Source organism: Chenopodium quinoa, unplaced genomic scaffold, assembly GCF_001683475.1.
Source record: "Chenopodium quinoa cultivar QQ74 unplaced genomic scaffold, ASM168347v1, whole genome shotgun sequence".
NCBI lineage: Eukaryota > Viridiplantae > Streptophyta > Magnoliopsida > Caryophyllales > Amaranthaceae > Chenopodium > Chenopodium quinoa.
In genome coordinates this window covers 7,225,349-7,248,883 of record NW_018744304.1, presented here as the reverse complement: position 1 = coordinate 7,248,883, position 23,535 = coordinate 7,225,349, and the positions used below count along the sequence as shown (strand labels likewise).

At 36.9% G+C, this 23,535-nt stretch overlaps 1 protein-coding gene and 1 pseudogene across 1 annotated transcript; one reads left to right on the top strand and one right to left on the bottom strand.

Annotated features, from left to right (window-relative positions):
* Nucleotides 1-12,467: 12,467 nt before the first annotated feature.
* Nucleotides 12,468-18,188, bottom strand: LOC110695781 (annotated as a pseudogene).
* Nucleotides 18,189-21,720: 3,532 nt separating this feature from the next.
* LOC110695873 lies at nucleotides 21,721-23,182 on the top strand. Its single transcript, XM_021873099.1, has 2 exons — nucleotides 21,721-22,476; nucleotides 22,568-23,182. The coding sequence occupies exons 1-2, from the start codon at nucleotides 21,721-21,723 to the stop codon at nucleotides 23,180-23,182; spliced, it is 1,371 nt and encodes a 456-aa protein (XP_021728791.1).
* The last annotated feature ends 353 nt before the right edge of the window (nucleotides 23,183-23,535 follow it).

Here is a 23,535-nt window from a genome sequence, read left to right as displayed (position 1 = left end):
GCCAGGCGCTACAGCTAAAATCTGGCGACAGTCTCTGTTTGCTGGCGCCAACTTCCCCCAATATCGAGCCAGAAATATGCGTTCTAATTTTGACCGGTTTTCGTATTGTTTGCTCGATCCTACTTCCTGATTGAGTTTTTCTCACTTTTCTGAAACCCATATGTGTTCTACAAATGGACATAACCCTCTGGGAATTCATGCTCCATCTACCTAATTGAACGCTCTGTGCAAAAAAGGATACATTCGAGAATGTTGAATTCACCAAACCATGGAAGCGAGTTTTTTCAAAATCTCGCGGTGTCCCATCCACTAGCGCCAACCCTTCACGGTTAGGCTTTCGCGCGGTGCATCCGGACAATTAACCATGGACCCTCTATTGACTAAACCATATCTCGAACTTTAGAGAACTAAAGCCATGGTTAGGTTGCAAACTCATTGCATCATATTGTGCCTACTTGACTAATTGTGCATTATTTGTTATGCATATATTCTATGTTTCTATTAACCGTTTGTTTGACTTGTGTTGAGATTAAATAAATTAATGACTTAAAGAACTTTGCCTAATTAATTAATTAATTTGAGTCAATAAAGTCTAATATTTTAATCAGAATTGACCTAGTACGACTCTAGGCATACCCTTGTTGATTAATAACACCGAAAACAGTCCTAGATTGAAGCTCCAGCATTGGCGCCAAAGTCTGGACTGTAGCGCCACTCTGTGAAGTATGGCGCCTGGCGACAGCTCTGTCGTCTGGCGCTACACTACACAGTGCGACGCCAGTCCTGTCGTTTGGCCGACAGTTCGGATTATTGGTCGAGTCATCACCTAGAGTCTAATTAACCAGTTTGTTAATTAAGTCGGTTTATTTTCGCTGTCAATAACAACTTATCGAGTCATTAATTGAGTTTAGTCACATAGTCTAGCCACATGGTCATGACACGAGTCTTAACATGTCACCTACACTCACTAGTCTTAGTACACACTTTGAGTACATCACCATGACCATGTCTTAGGTTCATGCATGAGTCGGTCTTTTCCGTCATCTGAGTTGGGGGATACATTCTATTCCTAATTCTTCATATCCCCCCATCTACAACATTTTCTTCACATTCCATTCCAATCTTTCTTCACTTCCTCCATCCATTGCATGTTGAATAAAGTTTTAGTCAAATAATTAACATTGAATATCCCCAAATTCCTTTTCCACAGTACTTGGTCGAGGAGAGAAGGGCGATTAATTAAGGACAACCTCTTTATTCAGGTCTCGCTTTTTGATAAACCGATTCGTCAAAAGAGGAAGGCTAAAAATATAATGGCAACTCAAGAAGAAGTCAATGAGCTTAGGAACCAATTGGTTACCGTGACTGAGAAACTGAAGCTACTCACACTCAAGATTGATGATCCCGTGAAGCAACAACAAATGAACTTCATGCAAGAAAGTTTGAGAAAGCTATCTAGTGACTATAAATTTCAAGGCATGAGTTCACAAGGGGTCTCGCTGGACATGGAACTTCTTCCGCATAAGTTCAACGCCAATGACATCCCTAAATTCAAGGCAACGGATAACCCTTACTTTCATCTAATAGCTTTTGAAACTATAATGAGAATTAAGGGTATCGATAAGAAGGTTTTCCCCCTCAATTCCCACTATCTCTCGAAACCGTTTGTCAACAATGGTTCTTTTCCCTCAAGAAAGAGAAAACCTCTTCTTGGGAGTCGATAACAAACGCTTTCATAGATAGATATAAGTGCAACATCCAAGATGAAACAGACCACAGACAACTTGAGATGTTAAAACAAAAAGAAAACGAAAGGTTCACTTCTTTTTTCAACAAATGGAGGGAGACTTCTGCTAATATGGTCAAAACTCCCACTGAAAAAGAATCTGTGAGGATGTTTATCAAGAATCTCCAAGGGAAGTATTCAAAGCACTTAAAGTACCAACATAACTTGAATAATTTCAAGGTTGTCTATAATATAGGCATTGACATTGAAGATGACCTTCTGAAAGATAATAGTGCGAGAGGAAAGAAGAACAACCATCCTTCTTCTTCCTCTCCCATTAATGAGGTACATGCCACAAACGCCTCTAAACCACGAATCCAAAGATCAAAAAGGGTGTTCATTCCACTTGGTATGAGTTATGAAACAGCTTTCGAGAAGTTACACCACAAAGGACTAGTCATGCCCATAAGGCCTATCAAAGATCCGGTTCCAGAAGCCAGAATACCGAAGTGGGACCCTAATAAGCACTGCAAATATCACCAAGGAAAAGGTCATGACACTGAGGAGTGTTGGAAACTCAAAGAAGCTATTCAAGATCTGATCGATAACAATGAAACTTCTGAGATTCTAGCCATCGAAGATGACCAAGCATCCTTTGATCCATCACTTCTTATCACACCTGTAGGAGATCCCATGATCAAGACAGCTTATATGACCTCTCTCGATGAAGTGGCCATGATTGGGGAGGATGAAAGTTTTTTCTTAGATAATACCAGAGAAGACTCGTCAAGTCTAAAAGAGGACGTTCGAAAATTACAAGATGTCGTTGCCATGCTCTTGAATGTGGTAGAAGGATTAGCAAATCGGGTAATGGCCATCGAACAAAATTCTCGCCAACGGTTTAATGAAGAACTCAATGCTCCTAAGCCACAGGCAAAACGGACCATTGAAGAATACACACCAATAGGAATGACTTACAATGAAGCTTTTGACTGTCTTCACGATCAAGGTCAAGACCCTCCACCTGAAAAACGTTTTCCCAATTGGGATCCGAATTCCTATTGTCGATACCATAGAGGTCGCGGCCACACTATCGAAAACTGTCTCGCCCTCAAGGATTGTGTTCAAGACTTCATTGATTCAAGTCTCCTTCATGTTCCTCCGCGCGACAAGAAGGTCAAGATTAGTAACAATAGTAACAGTGGCTGTAAAGGGAAAAAGAACGACTATCCTTCTTCTTCCGGAAACACATACTCTAGTAATAGTGTTGGTACTTTCGACCTTAGTGAGATCCTAGCCATGGGTAATCGAAAGCAACTGAGAAAGGATTTCACCCTTATTGGAATTAGCTACGATAATGCTTTCGATCGCCTCCATGCCAAAGGACTCATTACTCCCATTGGACCTATTCAAGATCCCCCACTTGAGAAGAGATTGCCTAGTTGGAATCCAGATGAACACTGCAAGTACCATCAAGGTAGGGGTCATGCTACTGAGAGTTGTTGGAAGCTAAAGGAGGCTATCCAACATTTGATTGATAATAAAAAGCTTCACATGCCTCCAGTTAACAAGAAGAGTGAGTGATGATAAAGGAAACAACACAAGACAAGAGGCGAGCTTCAACGACAAGATTTCGCGACCTCTTTTTTCTATTTCTTTTTTATTTGCCCTTTCCCTGATAAGTCTAGCATAGGCACCTTTTTATTCTCCTTAGATTTATTTTGTAGGATCATTATATATTTTCTTTTAATAAAATGAGCATTTATTTCCTTATATATGATCATTTCATTATATTGCATTAAAAAAAATTAATAATAATAATAATAATAAATAAATAAATCCATGTCGAATTAAGCACAAGGTATACCAATGATTTAAGGCACCCCTTGTAGCCACATAATATCACCTTTCATCCTTCAATTACACATCCTTTTTTGGTAAACCACTTTGAGCCTCGTCTAACGATAGACCCTTCATTTTTCAACCTACATCTACCTAACCTTGGGATGGGATGGTGTGTAACTTATGCAATTCTAAAAAAAAGAGCTTAAGAGATTTCAAAAGATTAAAATAGCAAAAAATAAATAAAAGTGTACAAAAGGGGTAAGTGTTCCAATGTCTTTGATATGAAAATATCTTTGATAAGAACACGTCTCAGATTGCGTCTCTTATTGAGTGCTCGGTACCGTGCCTGAGAAACATGAATGCCAAGTGAGTGATAGACCGCATGATCGGGATTGCCCACACTAATAAAAATAAAACAGATGCTAAAGCAAAAGATAAAAGAGAGCTAAAAAAGAGTAGAAACTCAAGCATAAAAATACAAATATTCAAAAGCAAGGTTGCACACCTTGGGGGCTTATCTAGGGTCTTGAGCCTTTATCCCATTCTTCTATAACCTTTAGCCTAACCACGTTACAACCCTTCAAAAGACCTTTTTGAGGTATACACACTTGTGCGAGGTTCGGCTAGAGCTACGTTCGGCCTGATTCCTAACGGATACGTAGGCAACCTCACATCGAGGTGCGGCCGTAATAAACATGCATTCATATTCACATTCCCACACTCACATAATGATCATATCAAGGGATCTCCTGTGCTCATCCCTATGCACTTAGAGCTAGACTTGGGGGCTTGATCCCTGCATCATTAGCTTACCTAGCCTAAGAGTCACCACCATTTGACTCTTTTCAATATATTTTCCCACACACTTAGCCCTTGCGGCCTAAATTTAGTGTCACTATCACACACATCACACATACATGACCAAATATACTTCCCTTAGGAACCCTTTTTCATGGAATCTTAACACAACGCTGAAGCATGCCTTGTCATATCAACATCACTCATCAATCATAATTGTCATTGCATTACAAAGTATGAAGTGCCTAGCCTCCGTGCCTAAGTTACCCAAATACTTTCATCATGGAGTCAACAATTGAGATAGCCTAGGATGAATTAATCCATTGAAAAACATTTGAATAAGCTCATTCAACATGCACCTTCAAAAACTTCGCTTCTTTCTTTTTCGGGAGAAAGTCGATACCCTCCACAAAAATGACGGAAAAATTTTCTCTTTTGGCATTTTTGAGTCGCACGATCACATTACGATGCACACACGAGTCATGTACACGTTGATTCATGTCGTTTCATATCACCTTGATTTGAGTCTAACACATGTGTCAAACACTTTGAGTCGAGTCAACCTCGAGTCAGTCAAGTTTATACCTTGAGTCATGTCAAGTCATTGAGTCAACACTAAGTCTTAGGTCAACCCTAAGATAATTTAGAGCCTTAGGTCAACCCTAAGATGGTTAAAAATATTAGCAAAGTTCTATAGTCAAAAATAAATATAGGTGCAGCAGAATAGGGAAGACCCTATCACAGAGTTCGGCGACAGAGTCAATTCTTGGCGCCAGAGATATTTCAGCAGCGATAGAGCTCGAAGCCTCTCAGAAAGGTGATTTCGACCTCATACAGCAATTTCGGGTTCCTTTGTACGCCAGTTAGCCCCTATAAGCAATTTGACATGGTCAAGTATTCAGTTTGATTACAATCGCAATAAGTGATCGACCTGTTAAAAGATCGTCTCACTTAGCTTAAAGCGCCTAATCATGGAGACACCGACATACTGGTTTTAGCAGAAGCAAAGTTTAGGCGAGCTTTAGAGATCGACAAACGTTGGTCTTCGGAAATTTCTTCTTCAGAATATTATCGCAAGAAACGTTCAAGTACCGAAGCTCTATTGTTCATAGACGCGTGAACATCTCCATCAAAAGCTCTTTGCTCCAGAGACGCGTGGGCATATTTATTCAAGCTCTTTTGTTCAGAGACTTGTGGACATATCATCAAAGCTCTTTTGTTCAGAGACGTGTGGACATTTCTTTCAAGCTCTTTTGTTCAGAGACGCGTGGACATATCATCAAAGCTCTATTGTTCAGAGACGCGCGGACATATTATCAAAGCTCTTTTGTTCAGAGACACGTGGACATATTATCAAGCTCTTTTGCTCAGAGACGCGTGGGCATCCTATTATCGAGCTCTTTTGCTCAGAGACGCGTGGGCATCCTATTATCAAGATCTTTGTTCAGAGACGCGTGGACACATCATTCAGAAGTTCATATTAAAAAGAAGCTCCAATGTTCAGAGACGAGTGAACATCAAAACAACAAGATGGCGTTCCATAGATTGTGGAAAGTTGTCACAACAGCAAAGGCAGCAACAAATCGGTTACCTCCAGAGACGTGTTCTCGACAGTGCAAGATACGCGTTTCTTTAACTCTCTTATTTTTTTTAACTAACGCTAGTTTTGCAGGTATCGGTGTTACAAGAGTGATTTAGAATCGCAGAATGTTCTGAATCATTCTCCGTCTCTATCGATACTTTGACTTTCGTTTTCGAAACTCGCGTTTCTCCAAACTCAGTCAAAGTGGGGGCTTCTGTAGACACCCATTTGTGTCTCCCCAAAACCAAACCCGGTGATGAGTACATTTCGCGTCGAATCATAATCGAATGAAGTGAAAGTGTGGAAAGTTTAGTGTTGCGGACAGTTTTAATTTCTTTCCTCTTCTCTCTGTTTTTAAAAACTTATTTTAAGAAAACAGCCCATCCAGTTTGGTTGGTCCATGATATGGGTCCAATAGTAGTGTAGTTAGATGGGGCTTGAAAAGAGCTTTCCAATGATATATTATAAGCCCAATTCCGATGAATATTGAGGAAGTTATGGCCAAATTACTAAACTGGGCCCAGTTTGAGCCTTATATGCGGCCCAATGATCTAGAGGAGGGCCTAATATTATTTACCATTCCTAATGCAATTAGGAATGGTTTTAGTCTTCTAGATTCTTCTAGCAGGTTCTTTTCATTCCTAATTCAATTAGCAGTGATAAATTGACTTTTGTTGACTTTTCAGAGTTTTAATTAAAATCAAAGAACATTTTTGAGGAAAAGATACGATTTTATCCTCTTGTACGGTAATTTTTATCTGATTTTAGAAAACGTGTGAATTTCTAAAATTAGCGCCAAACGCCAGCTGTAGCGCTTGGCTTCCTATGCTCTTCCTAATATTTATAATTGTTAGTATCATGTTAGGGATAAAGATTTGATTTTTAATGCTTAGTGAGATGCTAGGGTTTGTTATTAATCTTGTTAGTATCATGCCTAGGATCTTGCTATTATTATGCTTTAACATGATTATTATTATTATGATTATTATAATGATTACTATCGTGATTATTTTAATTATAATTTATTTTTATAATTTTATGATGATAATTATTATTATTATGATGATTATTTTTAATTATAATTGTTATTTTGATAATTTATTATGTTGCTTGATATATTTATTTTTATTGCTTGATCACGCCTTTTATGCATTTTTAAAGGGAATTGGTACTTGTAATCACGCTTAATAAGATAATTAATAATCTTGTTAGGGTTAATGTGATTATAATTTCAAGTGATCGTCAATAATAGATTTATTTGTGCATTAAATTCAACCAACATAGATTAAACAGGTTTAGGGTTAATCCTATTGATTGCATGTTAATCGGGAAACGCACATGAATACGATCAGAATAAAGTAGAGGCCTATTATTAGGGCAGGTTCAATCTCTTTTAGGTTGGATTTGTACCTTCATCCCCGGACCCTTATTTGGTTCTAGACCTTATGGAGTTGACGATCTCTTGGATCGTTAAGGGGTGTAACCTTCACCTCGTGAACGGTTTACAAGTTCCTAAAAAAAACTTGTTGGCGACTCTTTTGCTCTAGCTTCTTTCCCTTTGGACGCCACCGTACTTTAGTGTATGATCACAGTGGGGTTCAAGTTTGGGATAACGCTTGAAATATTCCCCACAGTTGGATAAAAATTCTCCCTAAGTTTGGTTTTGAAAGTCTCCCAACCAAAATTAGCCTGAGCACAAAGCACATTTCCATTATCCCTCCACCAAATATCTTCCTTTTCCTTGAAACACATGGCAGCTTGATCCACTCTCATATGCACAGGGTAATTCAAAGCAGCAAAGATCTTATCAAACTCCCTAATCCAATTCTCCTGAACAGTTGGGTCTCCACCTCCCTTAAAGTTTGGTGGTTTGACCTGAGCAAGCTTCTTAAACATCTCACCCGTAGGATCAGGATTATCATTGCGGTTTCGGTTCAAGTTCTCAGCTAGAAGCCTAATAGCATCAGCTAAAGCATCGTTGTTAGCCATCCTCCTTCTCTGCCTAGAAATGTAACACACTCTTAGGCCAACATTAACACTAAAGAGCTCTACTTGCTCAATAAATCGCATTCATGATTATTAAAGATATATATATTAAGGTAGAAAGGTGAATCAGCCACACAAATGCCCCTAAAAAGTCACTTTTAAAGGAAATGATTATTAAATTTTAATCATTCCTACACACACGAAAATTAAATAAAATAATTCCCTTGATGCTACAATCCCCACCAAAATCCAAGTATTAAGTAAACAAGATAATTAAATAAACACATTATAATAGACACATAATTACATGCTTCACATAAACAAATCATTTATCACATTTCACAAAACATCTCATTCCATTCCATATTACATGCTTTAATCCTTAAACATGATACTAAGTGATCACATGCACTCAAGCTTGCACCATTACATAAAACATACACAAATTAAATAACTTACACAATCACTTCATACAAAAATAAAAAGACAAAAGACAATGCATATAGAAAGAAATAATCTATCCTATACGCCCTTTCTAAAGCTACCCAAATATCACCGATAATATGAAACAAGCAAAGAAGTTAAGAAAATAAAATAAATAATTAGATTCATTTTATTTCAAAATAAATAAATAATTCAAAAATTAGATAAATTAAAAAAAATATTTTTTTTTAAATACCAAATCAAATTATTATAGTAATTTTTTTTTTTTTTTTTTTTTTGAAAATTTAGATTAAACTTTAAATAAGTAGATAAAAAAAAACTCATTAGATTAATAAATAAAAAAAAAAATTTAAACATAACCTCTCTTTACTAACACAACACCTCTACCCCTTACTTATACCATTCATCAAAACTTTAGGTTTCCTGGCTAAGTAGCCAAGTATTATAAAAATATGATAATTATCTTTAAAATAATTGAAAGATTAATATTGAATTGCATATGATTTTCAAATATATATATCGTATGGCACACTATGTATTCATATGAATTATTTAAGTTGGTCATTGCAAGTGCATTCGATCAAATGAATTCAATATCATTATTTCTCTCTTGCTTTTACAATTCACTATAAGTGTAGTTTCCGATTCTTGATTTGACCAAATAAATATGAACATAATGTAAAAAAAAGTTAACAATTTTTTCCAAAATTGACAATTGTAATTTGTGCAACGACATGACTGAAATAGGAACTTCTACTTCATACAATTTGAAGAAAAAGTATGCACTGTTACATACAAATTGACCAATAGTATTCATTGTTTCACACAAATTGAATGAAATAATTCACTCTACATCATCCCTGTTATATGAAACCATATGATTGAATGAAATCGATTTCTAATTTCTTGTGCACAATTTTTCATATATATTATGTTTCGTAAATTTAATTTAAGTGATGATGATTAAATTTCATTAATCGATGTTAATAACAATGAAGGAAAGAAACATGAAAAGAGAAAGGAGAAAGAAAGGAAAAAGGGGTAATATTGGGTTTTTGAGAGGGTGCATTAAGTAAAGAGAGGTTACGTTTAGCAACCATGTTAACGGGCTCTGCATATTCACTTGAAAAATTTATAATAAGGCCATATATGAACAAAATTGCTATTGAATCTTCAAAATACTTAGAAAGAATTCAAGGGGATATTTGTGGGCCGGGTCAATTTATTCGACATGTGGACCATTTTGATATTTCATAGTTTTAATTGATGCTTTTACACGATGGTCACATGTTAGCCTACTTTCCAATAGAAATGTTGTCTTTCAAAAATTACATGCCAAATTTATAAAATTAAGAGCTCAATTCCCAGATCATACATACAGTAAAGAAAATAAGACTCGGCAATGCTGGGGAATTACATCTCAAACAATTAATGATTATTGTATGTCAATTGGAATTGTTGTTCAATATTAAGTTGTAGGAAAAATTGTCTGGAACTACACGCTTACTAAGGGTATTTGTGAACAACTACTCGTTATAAAATTGTATTAAAAAAATTACCCCCTAAATTTAAAAACTTAGAGTAGCACTACTCATTTCAACTTTTCGCTAACAAATTCCGGCGAGTGGGCCCCACTTGTTCAATTTTCTCTGAAAATCCCTAATTGAGGATTTGAAAACAAGTTGGGTATGCAATTCATAAGTAATTCTCCTCTTTTATTCCATTACTTATGAATTTTGATGTTAGGGTGTAACAATTAGCAAAATTAGGGCTCTTATTAGAAATTGGAAATAATTTAAAATTGGTTGAATTTGTTGCTTTTAATTCAAATTGGTTACCCTAGGGTTACGAATTAAGGTCGAATTTGTCATTGTGTCGTGTCTTTTTGGAGGGAATTGAACAAGTGAGGCCCACATGTCGGAGTTTGTTGTCGGAAAGTTGAAATGGGTAATGCCACTCTAAGTTTTTAAATTTAAGGGGTAGTTTTTTTGATAAAAAATTTTAGCAGGTAGTTGTTCACAAATACCCCTATTAAGCGTGTAGTTTCTGACAATTTTTCCTAAGTTGTATTTTGACTTATTTGATTATTAATAGTTATTTACACATTAATAGACATTCATTTAGATTTTGATTTATGTTCTTTTTCATATTAACAATTGTTCATTTGAAATTTAGTACATGTTCGTTTATAAACATATGTTCATTTCGATTTTATACTTTTTCATTGTCATATTGAAATATTTTATTAATCTATAGTGTGTTTATTTTCGTTGCAAAAAAAAAAGAGTGTATATATATATATATATATATATATATATATATATATATATATATATATATATATATATATATATATAATCAAGTAAGAAAGTTGAACCTGTAAAAAAAAAAAAAAAAAAAGTAAGGAAGTTGAAGGCGACATATATATTGTGCTCAGATTATATTTTTCAAGGAAACACACAAATATCATATGATTAGAGGTGCAACTAGGAAGATATAAAAACACTTTATTATACCAAATGTATTAAATAAAGTTCATTTAATAAGACACATATGTACATTTAGGATTTAAAGATTCACTTTCAAGCTATTACATGTAACAATATAGAAATGTGTAATTATTGTAATTTAATTTATTTTAAATTGGACATACAAGACGTATGTATTTGCATATATCTTAATATATTACTTACACAAAGCTCTTGAAATGCACATTTGATGATACAAAAATGAACATTTGTTGAACATGAATAAATAAAAATGACATTTGATGCTGCAATACTTCTTGTAATAAAAACATTCATAACTGCAGTAATCCTTATACATAAATTTGCTCTCATTTTGATTTATAAGAAATTCTAAAAATACAGTTAAGAAAATTTATTAATTTGAACAACATACTTCTTGTTAAAAAAAATGATCATCTAATGATATAAAAATGAACATTTATCAATACAAAAATGAACATATTAAAAAAATTTACTAGTTCATGTAAACAGAGGAAGGGTGGGGCATGTGCGGAGGGTGGGGGTAGGGGTAGGGGTGTAATGAACCAAGCCAATCAATAAACTACTCGGGTTTGAGCTCGGTTGAAGCTTGTTCATGTTCATTTATTTAATAAATGAGCCGAGCTTGAACATATTTTGAGACTCGTTTAATAAATGAGGTTGAACATGAACATAGATATACTCGTTCAGATTAGTTCATGAACAGCTCGTTTATTTATGTTCACAAACTACTCGTTTATTTATGTTCATGAATTATTGATTTATTCACAATTATTAAGTTATAACTCTTAAGTTTATAATTAAGGTTTAATTATTATATTTCTTTTCAGATTTTCAAATGTCAAAAGTGCAAAGCATGTTATAAAAGCTCATTTATTATTAAGCTCGTTCATTTATCTACTCGTTTATCTACTTGTTTAATAAATGAGCTATTCATGAACTGTTCGTGAACATATGTTGTACTAAATGAGTCGAACTTGAACAGATTTTTGAGCTCGCTTGAAAGCTCGGGATCGTACTCGGATTCGCCTAAGTTAAATGAACTTGAACATGAACAAGATAGTACTTGGCTCGGCTTGGCTCGGCTCGGTTCGTTTACATCCCTAGTGGGGGGTGCATATAGTGTTCCCTATCCCGGGATGTAGGTAAAACTTTGCAATGTTTAGGGTCATCATTGAGAATTTCCCATATTTTTAATACATACTCATACTAGATATTTATATGAAGTATTTATGTTGTACTTGCAACGACTTTTATATTTGCTAATGTGCAACTATTGTCAATATATCTCTGAAGTTTTATAAGTAAAATTATACAAGTACCCGTCAAAAAAAAAAATATTGATATTTCTCAGAACAAAATTTAATATTGTATATTCTCGCAACATTTTTACATAGCAACATTTACTTTTTAAACAATTATATAAAAAAATATTAGCTTAAGTTAGAATATGAATAGAAAATGTCAAATTGTTGCAATTTCTACCAAATGAAACATTAATGAAATCAATAATACCATTACAACAATTAAGGCAAACATAGAGGGGCTACACTAATAAAATGAATAATCTGAACAAGGCATCAAGTAATTGCCAGCTGAACAAAATTTTATTGTAACCTTCAAGCAATTTGCCAGTTCTTTTAAGAGGGTCATAAAATGACACAAGAGCCACTCTTCTCAATGTCTTGCTGTAAAAATGAACTGTACCATATAACAAAACTTTACATTATAAAGGCTATACTTGAATACAAACATTATGTGGAAAAGACATGCTAAAACACCTCAAACTCTAAATGCTCTGCAGAACCAGAGCCAGAACTGTACTCCGCGTATTTGTTATTTTTTTCTAATGATGCAACTTTAGGCATCCCATAGCTCCGATACTCAGGAAGCTCAGGGGGTACAGCACATCGTATCAATGCCCAGTTCAGCCCCTCGAAGAACGGGTGCTGCTTTATCTCAGCAGCACCTCTTTCAGTTCCTAAGCGATTATCTGGATCCTTTGCTAATAGGGAAGATATTAGATCCCTAGCTTGAAGGCTAACAAGGGGACTATCCGGAAATTTCAAGGTCTGGAGTAAAACATTAGCCAGGGTTTCTTCATTCCCAGCTCCCTTAAATGGTGTTCTACCGTAAAGCAGTTCATAAAGGAAGATACCATAAGTCCACCAATCAACAGCACTCCCATGACCATCTCCTTTTATAATTTCAGGGGCCAAATATTCATGGGTACCAACAAAAGAGTTGGACCGTGCTGCGGTGGGCTCTGCTACTAACTGCAGCAGTGGTCTCATCTCAGCAGCGACATCAGATTTCATTTTCCTCAATTTAGAGGATTTGGAAGAGGCTAATAGCCTAGGAGTAAAGCATGTCAATTGAAAGGAAGGTTCAATGCAGAGAGGCTGTACACATCGTGAATCAACACATGGACGGGAGACCTTTCTTGAGGTCTCTGACATCGATGATGAAACCAGAAGAGTCGGACTAACAGCACATCGGAGTGAGAGGTCAAAATCTGACAGCATGATATGCCCATCTTCTCGGACTAAAATGTTTTCAGGCTTCAAGTCTCGATAGATAACTCCAAGCATGTGGAGGTACTCTAATGCAAGGAGTACTTCAGCAACGTAAAATCTGCAAATAAAATGTTGCATTATAAAACAAGGTTTCATAAATCTAACCTCGTTACAAATACTAACAATATTTAGTCATTACAGAATAATATGAAAGTTCAAATTGAGAGCCTCATGACATATATGACCCTCTCACAAGAAACAAAGCACACGGTCAAGGATGTAACACGATTAATATTTAAAAACTTGACACAACTTGCATTCAGCCAGTAAGTTGTACAAGCAGCAATGCAGCATGAAATATGCAGTTACCATTAAGTATTAAGCTACTTCAGAACGTATAGCCAATACCTAGAATTCAACCCCCTTCTCTAGAAAAAAATGAAGTAAGATTACGCAGAGCTTTGAATGGCTCTTTGTAAAGCAGTCTCAATAATTTACAGACCTATGAACCTGTATGAGACTAGGTATATCATGGGTGTATTGGAAAGATGAGAGTGGCATCATGAATTCACTAGCATCATATAGTTGCATTACTTCCAAGGATTTTGGTCATAAACTCGTAGCAGGTTTGTTTAGCGGCTAGAAAAGTTATAGAGGGGATACAGGTGTACCCGTGTAGTACTGTCTGTTTTGAAGTATGAAGTATATGTTAATTGGCATCATTTTATACAAGGAGTGGGGGAGATAGCAAAAACAAATAAATAAATAAATAAAATTATGACATTACCTTGCAGCTTGTTCTGTAAAACACCTGCCAGGCTGTCTTTGCCGGAGAACATGTAAATCACCCCCTGGACAATACTCCATAACTAAACATGACAAGTTATCTGACGTAAACTGGCAATATAGAGTAGGAAGAAAAGGATGATCCAGCATTCTCAGTATATCCTTCTCTGTTTGTGCCCTCGCTATTTTCTTCCTTCTAGCCAAAAATTCATTGTCCATGACCTTTATAGCAAATAGACAGTTTGTACCAATGAGCTCAGCAAGATAAACAGTTCCAATATCTCCACAGCCAAGCTTCTTTAAAAGATTGAAATGTCTCAAGCCTAAAGTTCCATGCTGAAACCTCACATGACGAACCGCTTCCCACCTTACATCCTTAGACATGTGTGGCCGATCACAAAAGCTGGGCCTGCTCAAAATGCTTTCTTCACTAATACTTGTGCTACTGCTACATTCACCAGGGCTGTCTTTTGAACTCTGAGTGAATTCCCCCTTGTATTTCAATTTTGAGTTGCCGCTAGATTCAGCAATAGCTGTCTCTTGGTTTGTGCTATCGGGACTTGGTCCAAGTGTGCTAACATCTGATATAACATTGCCTGAGCTAATTTCAGCACTGAGACTTGCAAAGGGAGATACTGGTGAGTCCTGAAAGAGCACAGGAGACTCTTGATGGGATACATGAGAATCTTGATGGGTTTGTGGAGACTCTTGTTGGGATAACGGAGACTCCTGCTGGGATACCAAAGACTCTTGATTGGATTCTTTCCAGGTTTCTGTCACTACACACTGGCATCTCGGACATACAATTGGATTTGGGCCTGAAAACAAGTCATTATTGAATTCACTTCGCACGTTTTTTTAAGCTATTATTTGAGTTCATCTTCTTCTTCGACTTCCTCTTAATCAAATTCTTAGTCTTGATAAGAGGTTTGACCAGATGCTGCGCATTTCTAGTAGACTTGTTTCCTTTTTTCTTTTTTGGGGAGCCAGTTGAGGATACAGTCTTGGAGCTGATCTTCTTACCGGCCCCCAGTTTTGCTGATTTTCCAGTAGCTTCTTTGCTTACCACCTTATTAGGTGCTGGATTACTGCTGCTTGCACCCAAAGCTTTATCACCAAGGTCAGGACGATGTGGAGAGCTCATATCAGCATGATCATCCTCGTGCATTGGATGCACCTGTTCATTCCCAGCTTCAGTTGACACAGAAATCATTTCTTTTTCCTCTGCCACATTCCTAGCATATTCCAAAGGGATATTTCCATCACCAGAAGAGGATTGAAGAAGCACATGATTCTCATCCAGCAGTGACCCCGTCAAAGGTGTTTGACTTACAAGATCAGTTGAGGCAGAAAGTTTAAGAATCTCTGTCATGCTGCTCTTGCTATGCTCTCCGGCTTTTTCAAGGAGATCAAAATGACGCAAAGAATGTGTATTTTCCTCCCTGCGCTCCATACCAACCTTTGACATTTGGTTCCGGGCACCAACTGCAATTACCTCCCTATGTGCTGGACCATTTCGAGCAAGTTCCACAGAACCCTTCTCATTGCTAATACGTGGTGAAGACTTTGAAGAAGCATGCTTCTCTTTCTGCAATAGAAACATGTGCTGCTGCAATAATTCAGTGTTTCCTGCTTGATTCTTCATTTTAGTTGACGGCATATTTATTCCTTTCTGAGTCAAAATACTATGACCTGTGTCAGGGATGCTGTCATCAACATGAGGAGATGATGGAGACGATACAGATACAGGTTGATCAGACCTCCATACTTGATTGCTATAGTAATTTGACTCAAAACCTTTTTCATTTTTTGACATTAGGGTGAATCCAGTTTCTCTTTCTGTAAGAGAACTTCGGTTAGAAAAGCAATAATCTGATGCTGGTGACTTTCCACGGATGTTTCGGAAAGTGTTAAAAGTTTCTTCCTCAGGAACAAGTGATATCTCGAGCATGCCCCCTCGGCCATCATCTTGGGAATGATCAGATACACTGTCTTCAACTACATTACGGTACCTAGTCGATATCCTTCCAGCTTCTGATGTGCCTGATTTTGAAGAGCGTTTCATGGCTGCCATTTCAGAAGCCTGAGAAAGGCACAATCCCCTAAGTGCCTGCTTTAGATTGACACGATCTGAAACTCCATGTCCAGGCGAAAATGAACCACCTGATTTGACAGGCTTTTTTGAAGCATTCTTCCTTGATGTCCCAGGTTGGCTAGGATGAGGGGACCCATGCGATGAAACTCTGCGATTGAACATCTCAAATAGTTGATTGAGATCATCCTCTAGAGAACTGATGTTCCCAGAATTTGAGGCAAGAGATCTAGAGTCCTTTTCCTCTCTTTTCGATTCAGACGTCAAATAATTCTTACCCCTATAATTTTCTCCTGGATTAAACTCCTCTTCTATTTCAACAATTTCACAATTACCGGGAAACAAACTCACGTGTGCCATACTGAACGAAAATTATGGCACAGAAAAAGGGCAAGAGTTTGTATCATACCATTCTACTCCAAAAGAAGCATCTGAACTATAAAACAAGAGTGCTGCCACAGTTTTCTAACGACATAATCATGAATGACGCTAAAATCATCCAGGTACTTCTGATTGCAAAATAATAATCCTGTTAAAGAAATGCACAAACATAGTGTGATGAGTCAATCATCAAGCTGCTGAAACATACCTATGTATATGAAGATTAGGAGGTACGTGTGCTAAACATTCTAACAAAAATCTACAAATTACCAAATAATAATTAAAAACGGTTAGAAAATTCCAAAATCGATCATCAGTAAAAACAATGCATTCATTTCTAATATTCGTATTAGAGGGATGATCATACACTTTTTTTATCTTCCTTTTGACAATCTAAAAACTATTGTTTATGCACCACAAAAGCTAAAGCCGGTTACATTTGTTACATTACATCCGAGTTCCAACCACTGTCCCTCCCCCCCCCCCCCCCTCTTTCTCTCTGCTACTCTAAACAAAGAAAAAACCCACTGAGATAATTTTACAGGAGAAGGTATGTTTACATAAGAACAGTCTTAAAGCAATTCTGCCAACATTTGGCCAACTAAATTTGTTATATCAGTGCTGATTTTCAAAATTACAAGCATAGGTAAAAAGTAAAAATCACAAGTCAAATGTACTTCTTTTGCGTATTATACCCATAACATTTCTAAAATCCCTATCCACCGAGGCACCAATCGTGTCGAAAACATTGAAACGATATCTTAGGTAGAGCAGAACATTAACCCATATCAAAGCAAGAAATTTGGACTGTAAACAAATCAATCACAACTACAGTTGCCTAACATAAAGAAACAAGGGCAAACAAGCTAATACAGTTCAATTAATCAAATGAGCTTTATTAATAGATAAAAACACAAATGCAAGAAACCAAAAAAGAGAAATTCTTTCCCCCAAATAATTAGCTCAAATTATGAAAAAGATACCAGCTTTACTGCAGATAATGACATATATACTAATTCAAATTTCAGCAAAACTATGTAACAGATAATCCCATCTGCAGATCTTAATTACCCATCATTTATCCTAGAAACCAGAACCAAATTAATTGATAAAAAAAGCACAAATAATAGCGTAAAAAATGAACAACCCACAAAAAATGCCCTTCAAAAAAGAAGCAAATTCCAAAACTATATCACAACAACTATCAAATAAACAACCCCAATTACAAGAACATAAAAAACCCAACTAAAATTATTCTTAAAAAAATCAACATTATAAACCCACAAAAAAAAAATTTAAAAAAAATTATCTAAAATATGGGAAAAAGAAAAATCAAATTAACAGTACCTGAAAAAAAATCCCAGCTTGAGGGAAAATGGGTATTAATGATTAAAAACCCTAACTCAAAAAATAGAGCATTTTAAGAGAGAGAAAGAAGGGAAAATTAGAGGTTTTGTTTGGAGGTGAAGAAGAGAAATGGGGGTTTGCACTAAAAATGAAAATGAAATTGAGTGAGTTTTCTCTTTCCATACTGGCTCAGATTATTTTGTAGATCTGGGTCCCACACATAGTATGATGTTTGTGGGACTCACGTATAATATAAGATTGAAAAACAACAAAATTTAATTAAATCAGTTTTTTTCAAGTCATGTTACTGTAATACTGTGTTAGTGTGTGACTACTACTTTTTTGCTTTCAAAATGTCATTTTTTTTGGGTGTCTATTTTATGAAAGTAAGCTTACTCTTGTTATATTTCATTTTCTTCTCTACCAAATTTAATGCCCAAATTTTTTTTGTTGAAAATGACATGATGTAATATAATATCAATAAACATATTCATGGCTCCTTTTTGGTGGTAAAACAAAAGAGTTGCATGAACACAAAGTTTGGAGTTTTAGTATTTGTGATGATGTTGTGATAACCCCACAAAATCTTCACTAGTCAAAACTCTTCATCTTTAAAGGTGTTTAAACTCAAATTAAACGATATAGTACATATTTTACTCTATGTAGTTCATCACTTAATTTTCTCAAAATAGTTTTCTCAAACAAGGCAATCATTTTTCCTTGGTAAAGGTCTAATCTCAAATTAAATGATAGTATTGTATATCACTCCATATATTTCGTCACTTAAATTTTTCAAAATAAGGCTATGATTTTTCCTTGGTAATATTTAATTATTCCTAGCAGATGAGATGATTTTAGGATAGAAAAAATTTCAACTTTGGGAAGATTTTCCTACAAGGTACTACCAAACTATACCTAAGTGTAACCTTGCTATTTAAGACACATGTGTAAATTATCATGTTTTGGTATTTTTCATCTATTGTCATTGAAAATTTGATATTTGAAATAGAAGATTTATGATTTCATTGCAATAATAATAATAATAATAAATTTTATTATTATTTTTAATTAAATCAAATAATCTAATCTTGCTAAAGTATATCAAGATCAATAACTATATACTAAAAGACACACCAACAATGACACGTGTCGTCTCCTGGTGTGTCTTTAATTTTTTTTTTTTTTTGAAAAGCGCTAAATAAGTAAATTTTTAATGAGGTAAAAAAAATTGACTAATAAGTCAATTGCCTTAATTGTCAAAAATTAATTATTGTCTAAATCTTTAATTTAGAAAGAATAAAAAATCAATCACAACACTAGGAAAAATATCATAGATTATAATACAACCCATAATAATAATAAAATATTAATATAAATTATTTTTCCAAGCTAATTATCTTAATAAACAATAACTACACACAAGTAATAAACATACCAGTAACTACATGATATATTGATTGATTACTAATAATTTTTTTTTTTAATATTTGTATAAGATATTGCCAAAACATAATTAAAACATACCGATATTCGTTTTTCAAAAAAAAAAAAAAAAAAAAAAAAAAAAAAACCTATATTCAATTAGAGTTCATAACAAGAAAAAGATTGAATAAAGAAATAATACATTATTCAAAAAATATAGATTAATATTGTAAATGGCTTGATTTGAGATAAAATAATAGCGTGATTTTAGCAGTGAGTACAAAGGGAATTGAATTATTTCACGAGATAGATCTATAGCTTAAAAAATTTATTTAATTGAAAAGAAAATAACGGCATCCCACTGAAATATATAAATATAATTATATGATCAAATGCATAAAAGCTAATTGGATCTTCTGAGATTATTTCAATAAATATTTTGGTAGTTTATTTCACAATATTAGTAGATAATGTTTTTTACATTAACTAAAATAGTGTAAAATTGCTGAGTTGATATAATAATAAAAGTTTCCGTGCGTGGCACGGGACCTAACCTAGTATTATATAAAGAAATCTCCTATGTAACTTTATTAAAAAGAAGATTAAGAATGCAATGTCATTTTGTAATGTCTTTCTGTCATATTAGCCTTTACATTTTTCTTATGATTATGAGGATTCGAGATTTTTGGTAGAGTAGTCGGAAAGAAAATTTTCACACCTATAAGTTTGACAATCTTCATTTGCAGCAATTTATATAATAAGTTTGATTTTTGGTGGATTCTGTTTGGGGCTAGTCAATTGTCCTAAGCCCAGTGACCTAGAATTAGAAAAATACCCCTCCATGATGCAGCCCATCATTAGTTAGAGCAAAGTACGGATTTACCCCTAATCTGTCCAATTAAGTACAACCTCTTCCACCTGAGAGTACATCTATAAATAGCTCTCCAATCATTGATGATGGTAATTTTTTCCTAATTCTCTAATCCTCTCTCTCTGCTTTCTCTCTCTAAAGTACTCTTTCTCTCTCTACTTTCTCTCTCTACTTTCTCTCTCTAAAAAGTACATTCGCTGACTTAAGCATCGGAAGGGATTTCTCGGGTCACACCCCCGGGGCAGTTAACCTTCTTTCTCTTTTGCAGGCCTAGCTCTCGGACAGCAAGGCATAGGTGAGGGAAATTCGGACATTCATTGGACATAACTCTATGACATCTTGATTACCCTTACTACCCTAAGACTCCCAGGAGCATTCTGTTTCCAGAAACTGGTGGCGCCGTCTATGGGGATAACTAACAAGAAGTCATGGTGAACACTAGGCGTCCCCGCAGCACTCATCAAGATGCTACTAGGCAAGCTCCAATTCTCTCGGCTAGGAATGCTCACATAGTCGAGGAGATTATACCTAGGGCTCGTAGTGAACCTGAGAGAGAAGTGAACAGCCCCCAGGTGGTCACTCGCCGGACTTGGACCAGCTGGCAGCCCAGATCAACAAAAACTTGGAGGAAAGCCTCATGGCACTTATCAATCAAGGGGTGGGGCAAGGCAGGCAGGGGAGCGCTCCACAGCCTAATCCTCCGCCTCACATGTCCCATCTCCATCAAGCCTCCTCTCGGCCTCAGCATCAGACATCTCGTCGCTCTCAGCCCAATCAGTCCCCTGACCCCCAGCGGGAGACAAGGCAGCCAAGCAGGCCAAGGGATGCTAGAGAGATCATCAATGACCGAAGGCTAAAGGATGGCACTCTAGATGCCCGAGAGATAATCAACTCCAGGAGGGAGAACTCCAAGGAAGATAACAACCCCCCCCAGAGAGGTCGAACTAGAGTTCACTCTCGGCATGGGTCAACAAGGTACCGAGATAGCATGATTCACTCAGCTACTTCCAGACCAAGAAGAGGAACCGATCAGCCCGCTCGTTCAGTAAGAAAAAGCCCCGAGCGTCCTTCCTCCCCCAGGCCACAGAGGCTCGGGATTGTCAAGAACATCACCCCCTTCAGCCAGGAGATAATGAATACCCCTATTCCTCCTAAGGTCAAGATGCCTACCTTGGACCCTTATGATGGAAAGACGGACCCAACAGACCATCTGAACGCTTACAAAGCACAGATGGGAGTCCGAACCGGGTGTGAGGCCTCATGGTGTAGGTTCTTCCCTACTACTCTCAAGGGCATAGCTCAGACATGGTTCAACAACCTCACCCCCGGGAGCATAAGAACGTTTGACATGTTAGCCACTTAGTTCAAAAAGCACTTCATCGCTGGGAGTAGGCAAACAAAGACTAGCGTTCATTTGATGACGGTGAAGCAAGGGGAGAATGAAAGTCTTAAGGACTACATCAAGAGGTTCAATACCAAGTCTCAACTCATCCCCAACCTCCAAGACAATGTTGCTTTCACAGCCCTTCTCTTCGGGCTCAAGTCTAACAAGCTGAAGTTTGAACTTGTCCATGACAAGGTGAGCACCTTCTCTGAAGCCATGGAGAGAGCTGAAAGGATCATTGAAGCTAGTGAGGTGTGCAAGGCACCCGTAGCAAACAACAAGGGGAAGAGGAAACAAGAAGATAAATACCATGACAACAGGAATAGAAGGCCGAGGAGGGCTGAGAGTGATGATGAAGGACTTAAGTACAATGCTGATAGGCGTGAGATCTATTTGGACATAAAGCACAAGGCTATTCTTCCTAAGACTAACCCCATGAACACGCCGATAGAGCAGAGGAACAAGAAGCTTTGGTGTGAATACCACAAGGAGTGTGGTCATACCACCTGGAACTGCAGAGAGCTCAAGAGAGCCCTTGACAAGCTAGCTGGAGAAGGAAAGCTTAACAGATATCTCAAGTCCCCCCCGAAGGATAAGCAAAGCAAGGCCGCCAAAGAAGTGCAGGAAGCCCATAGCTCAGCTGACACTAACTTAAGCATCAATGTCATAGCCGGAGGGTTTGCCTCCGGGGGTTTGTCTAACAGGAAACGCAAAAGTCAGTTGCGGTCGCTCGAAGAGCCCATCTATGATATCGGCACTCCCTCGTCTACCCCGAAGGACCCCCTCATGGTATTCGGGGATGACAAAGGAAAGAAGATTCAAAGGCCTCATGATGACCCCTTAGTGATTCATATGAAGGTGGCCAATGATTCATATGAAGGTGGCCAATGCTAAGGTGAAGAAGATCTTAGTAGATAGTGGAAGTTCAGCAGATATCATCACATGGAAATGCATCGAGCAGATGCGTTTTGGAAGAGGTGACCTTACACCCCTGGAGAAACCCTTAGTGGAATTTGGGGGGCATCATGTGTACCCCTTAGGAACAATCAAGCTTCCTGTTCGTTTGGGGGAAAAGAAGAAGGGGAGAAGCTTGGTTCACACCTTCTTAGTTGTGGATACCCCTCTGCCATATAACATGATTCTTGGACGACCCCTTCTCAATAGGGTCAAGGCTGCCATCTCAACCTATCACTTACTCCTCCAATTCGAGACCGATGAGAGATCGGTGGGCAAGATATTTGGAGATCAGTTCGAGGGAAGAAAATGCTATGTAGATAGCTTGAAGTCACCTGAGAGCTCCGTCAATCAAGAGGACAAGGGGGCCAAGAGGAAAGCGATGGAAATTGATGAACCTCAACACCCGATCATGAGCATTTACATGGCTGAGAATCCAAAGCAGTACGGTAGGCCTAGGCCTATTGAAGAAGATGAGAGCATACCCTTAGGGGATGATCCCGCTCGGACCGTAAGGGTGGGAAAGAACTTGGACCCCTAGCTCAGGGAAGAAATCATTCAAGTACTTAGAGAGTACAAAGACATCTTCACTTTTACAGCAGATGAAATGCCGGGCATAGATCCCGAGGTAATGACTCATGAGCTGAACATCAAGGAGGGCTACAAGCTCGTCAAGCAAAAACTCCGACATGCTGGGCCGGAGAGAAACAAAGCCGCAACTGCTGAGGTTGAAAAGCTTCTCGAAGCGGGTTTCATTCGAGAATGCCAATACACCGAGTGGTTATCCAATGTGGTGCTGGTTAGGAAGCCCAACGGTTCTTGGCGTATGTGTGTGGATTTTACATATTTAAACAAGGCATGCCCGAAGGACGATCATCCTTTGCCTAAGATTGA

What these genes read in the sequence shown, in the direction of transcription:
- LOC110695873 (XM_021873099.1), top strand. Translation starts at nt 21,721, where the DNA reads ATGACGGTGAAGCAAGGGGAGAATGAAAGTCTTAAGGACTACATCAAG. An exon ending in CCCCGAAGGACCCCCTCATG is followed by an intron (nt 22,477 to 22,567) that starts GTATTCGGGGAT and finishes ATTCATATGAAG; the next exon opens with GTGGCCAATGCTAAGGTGAA.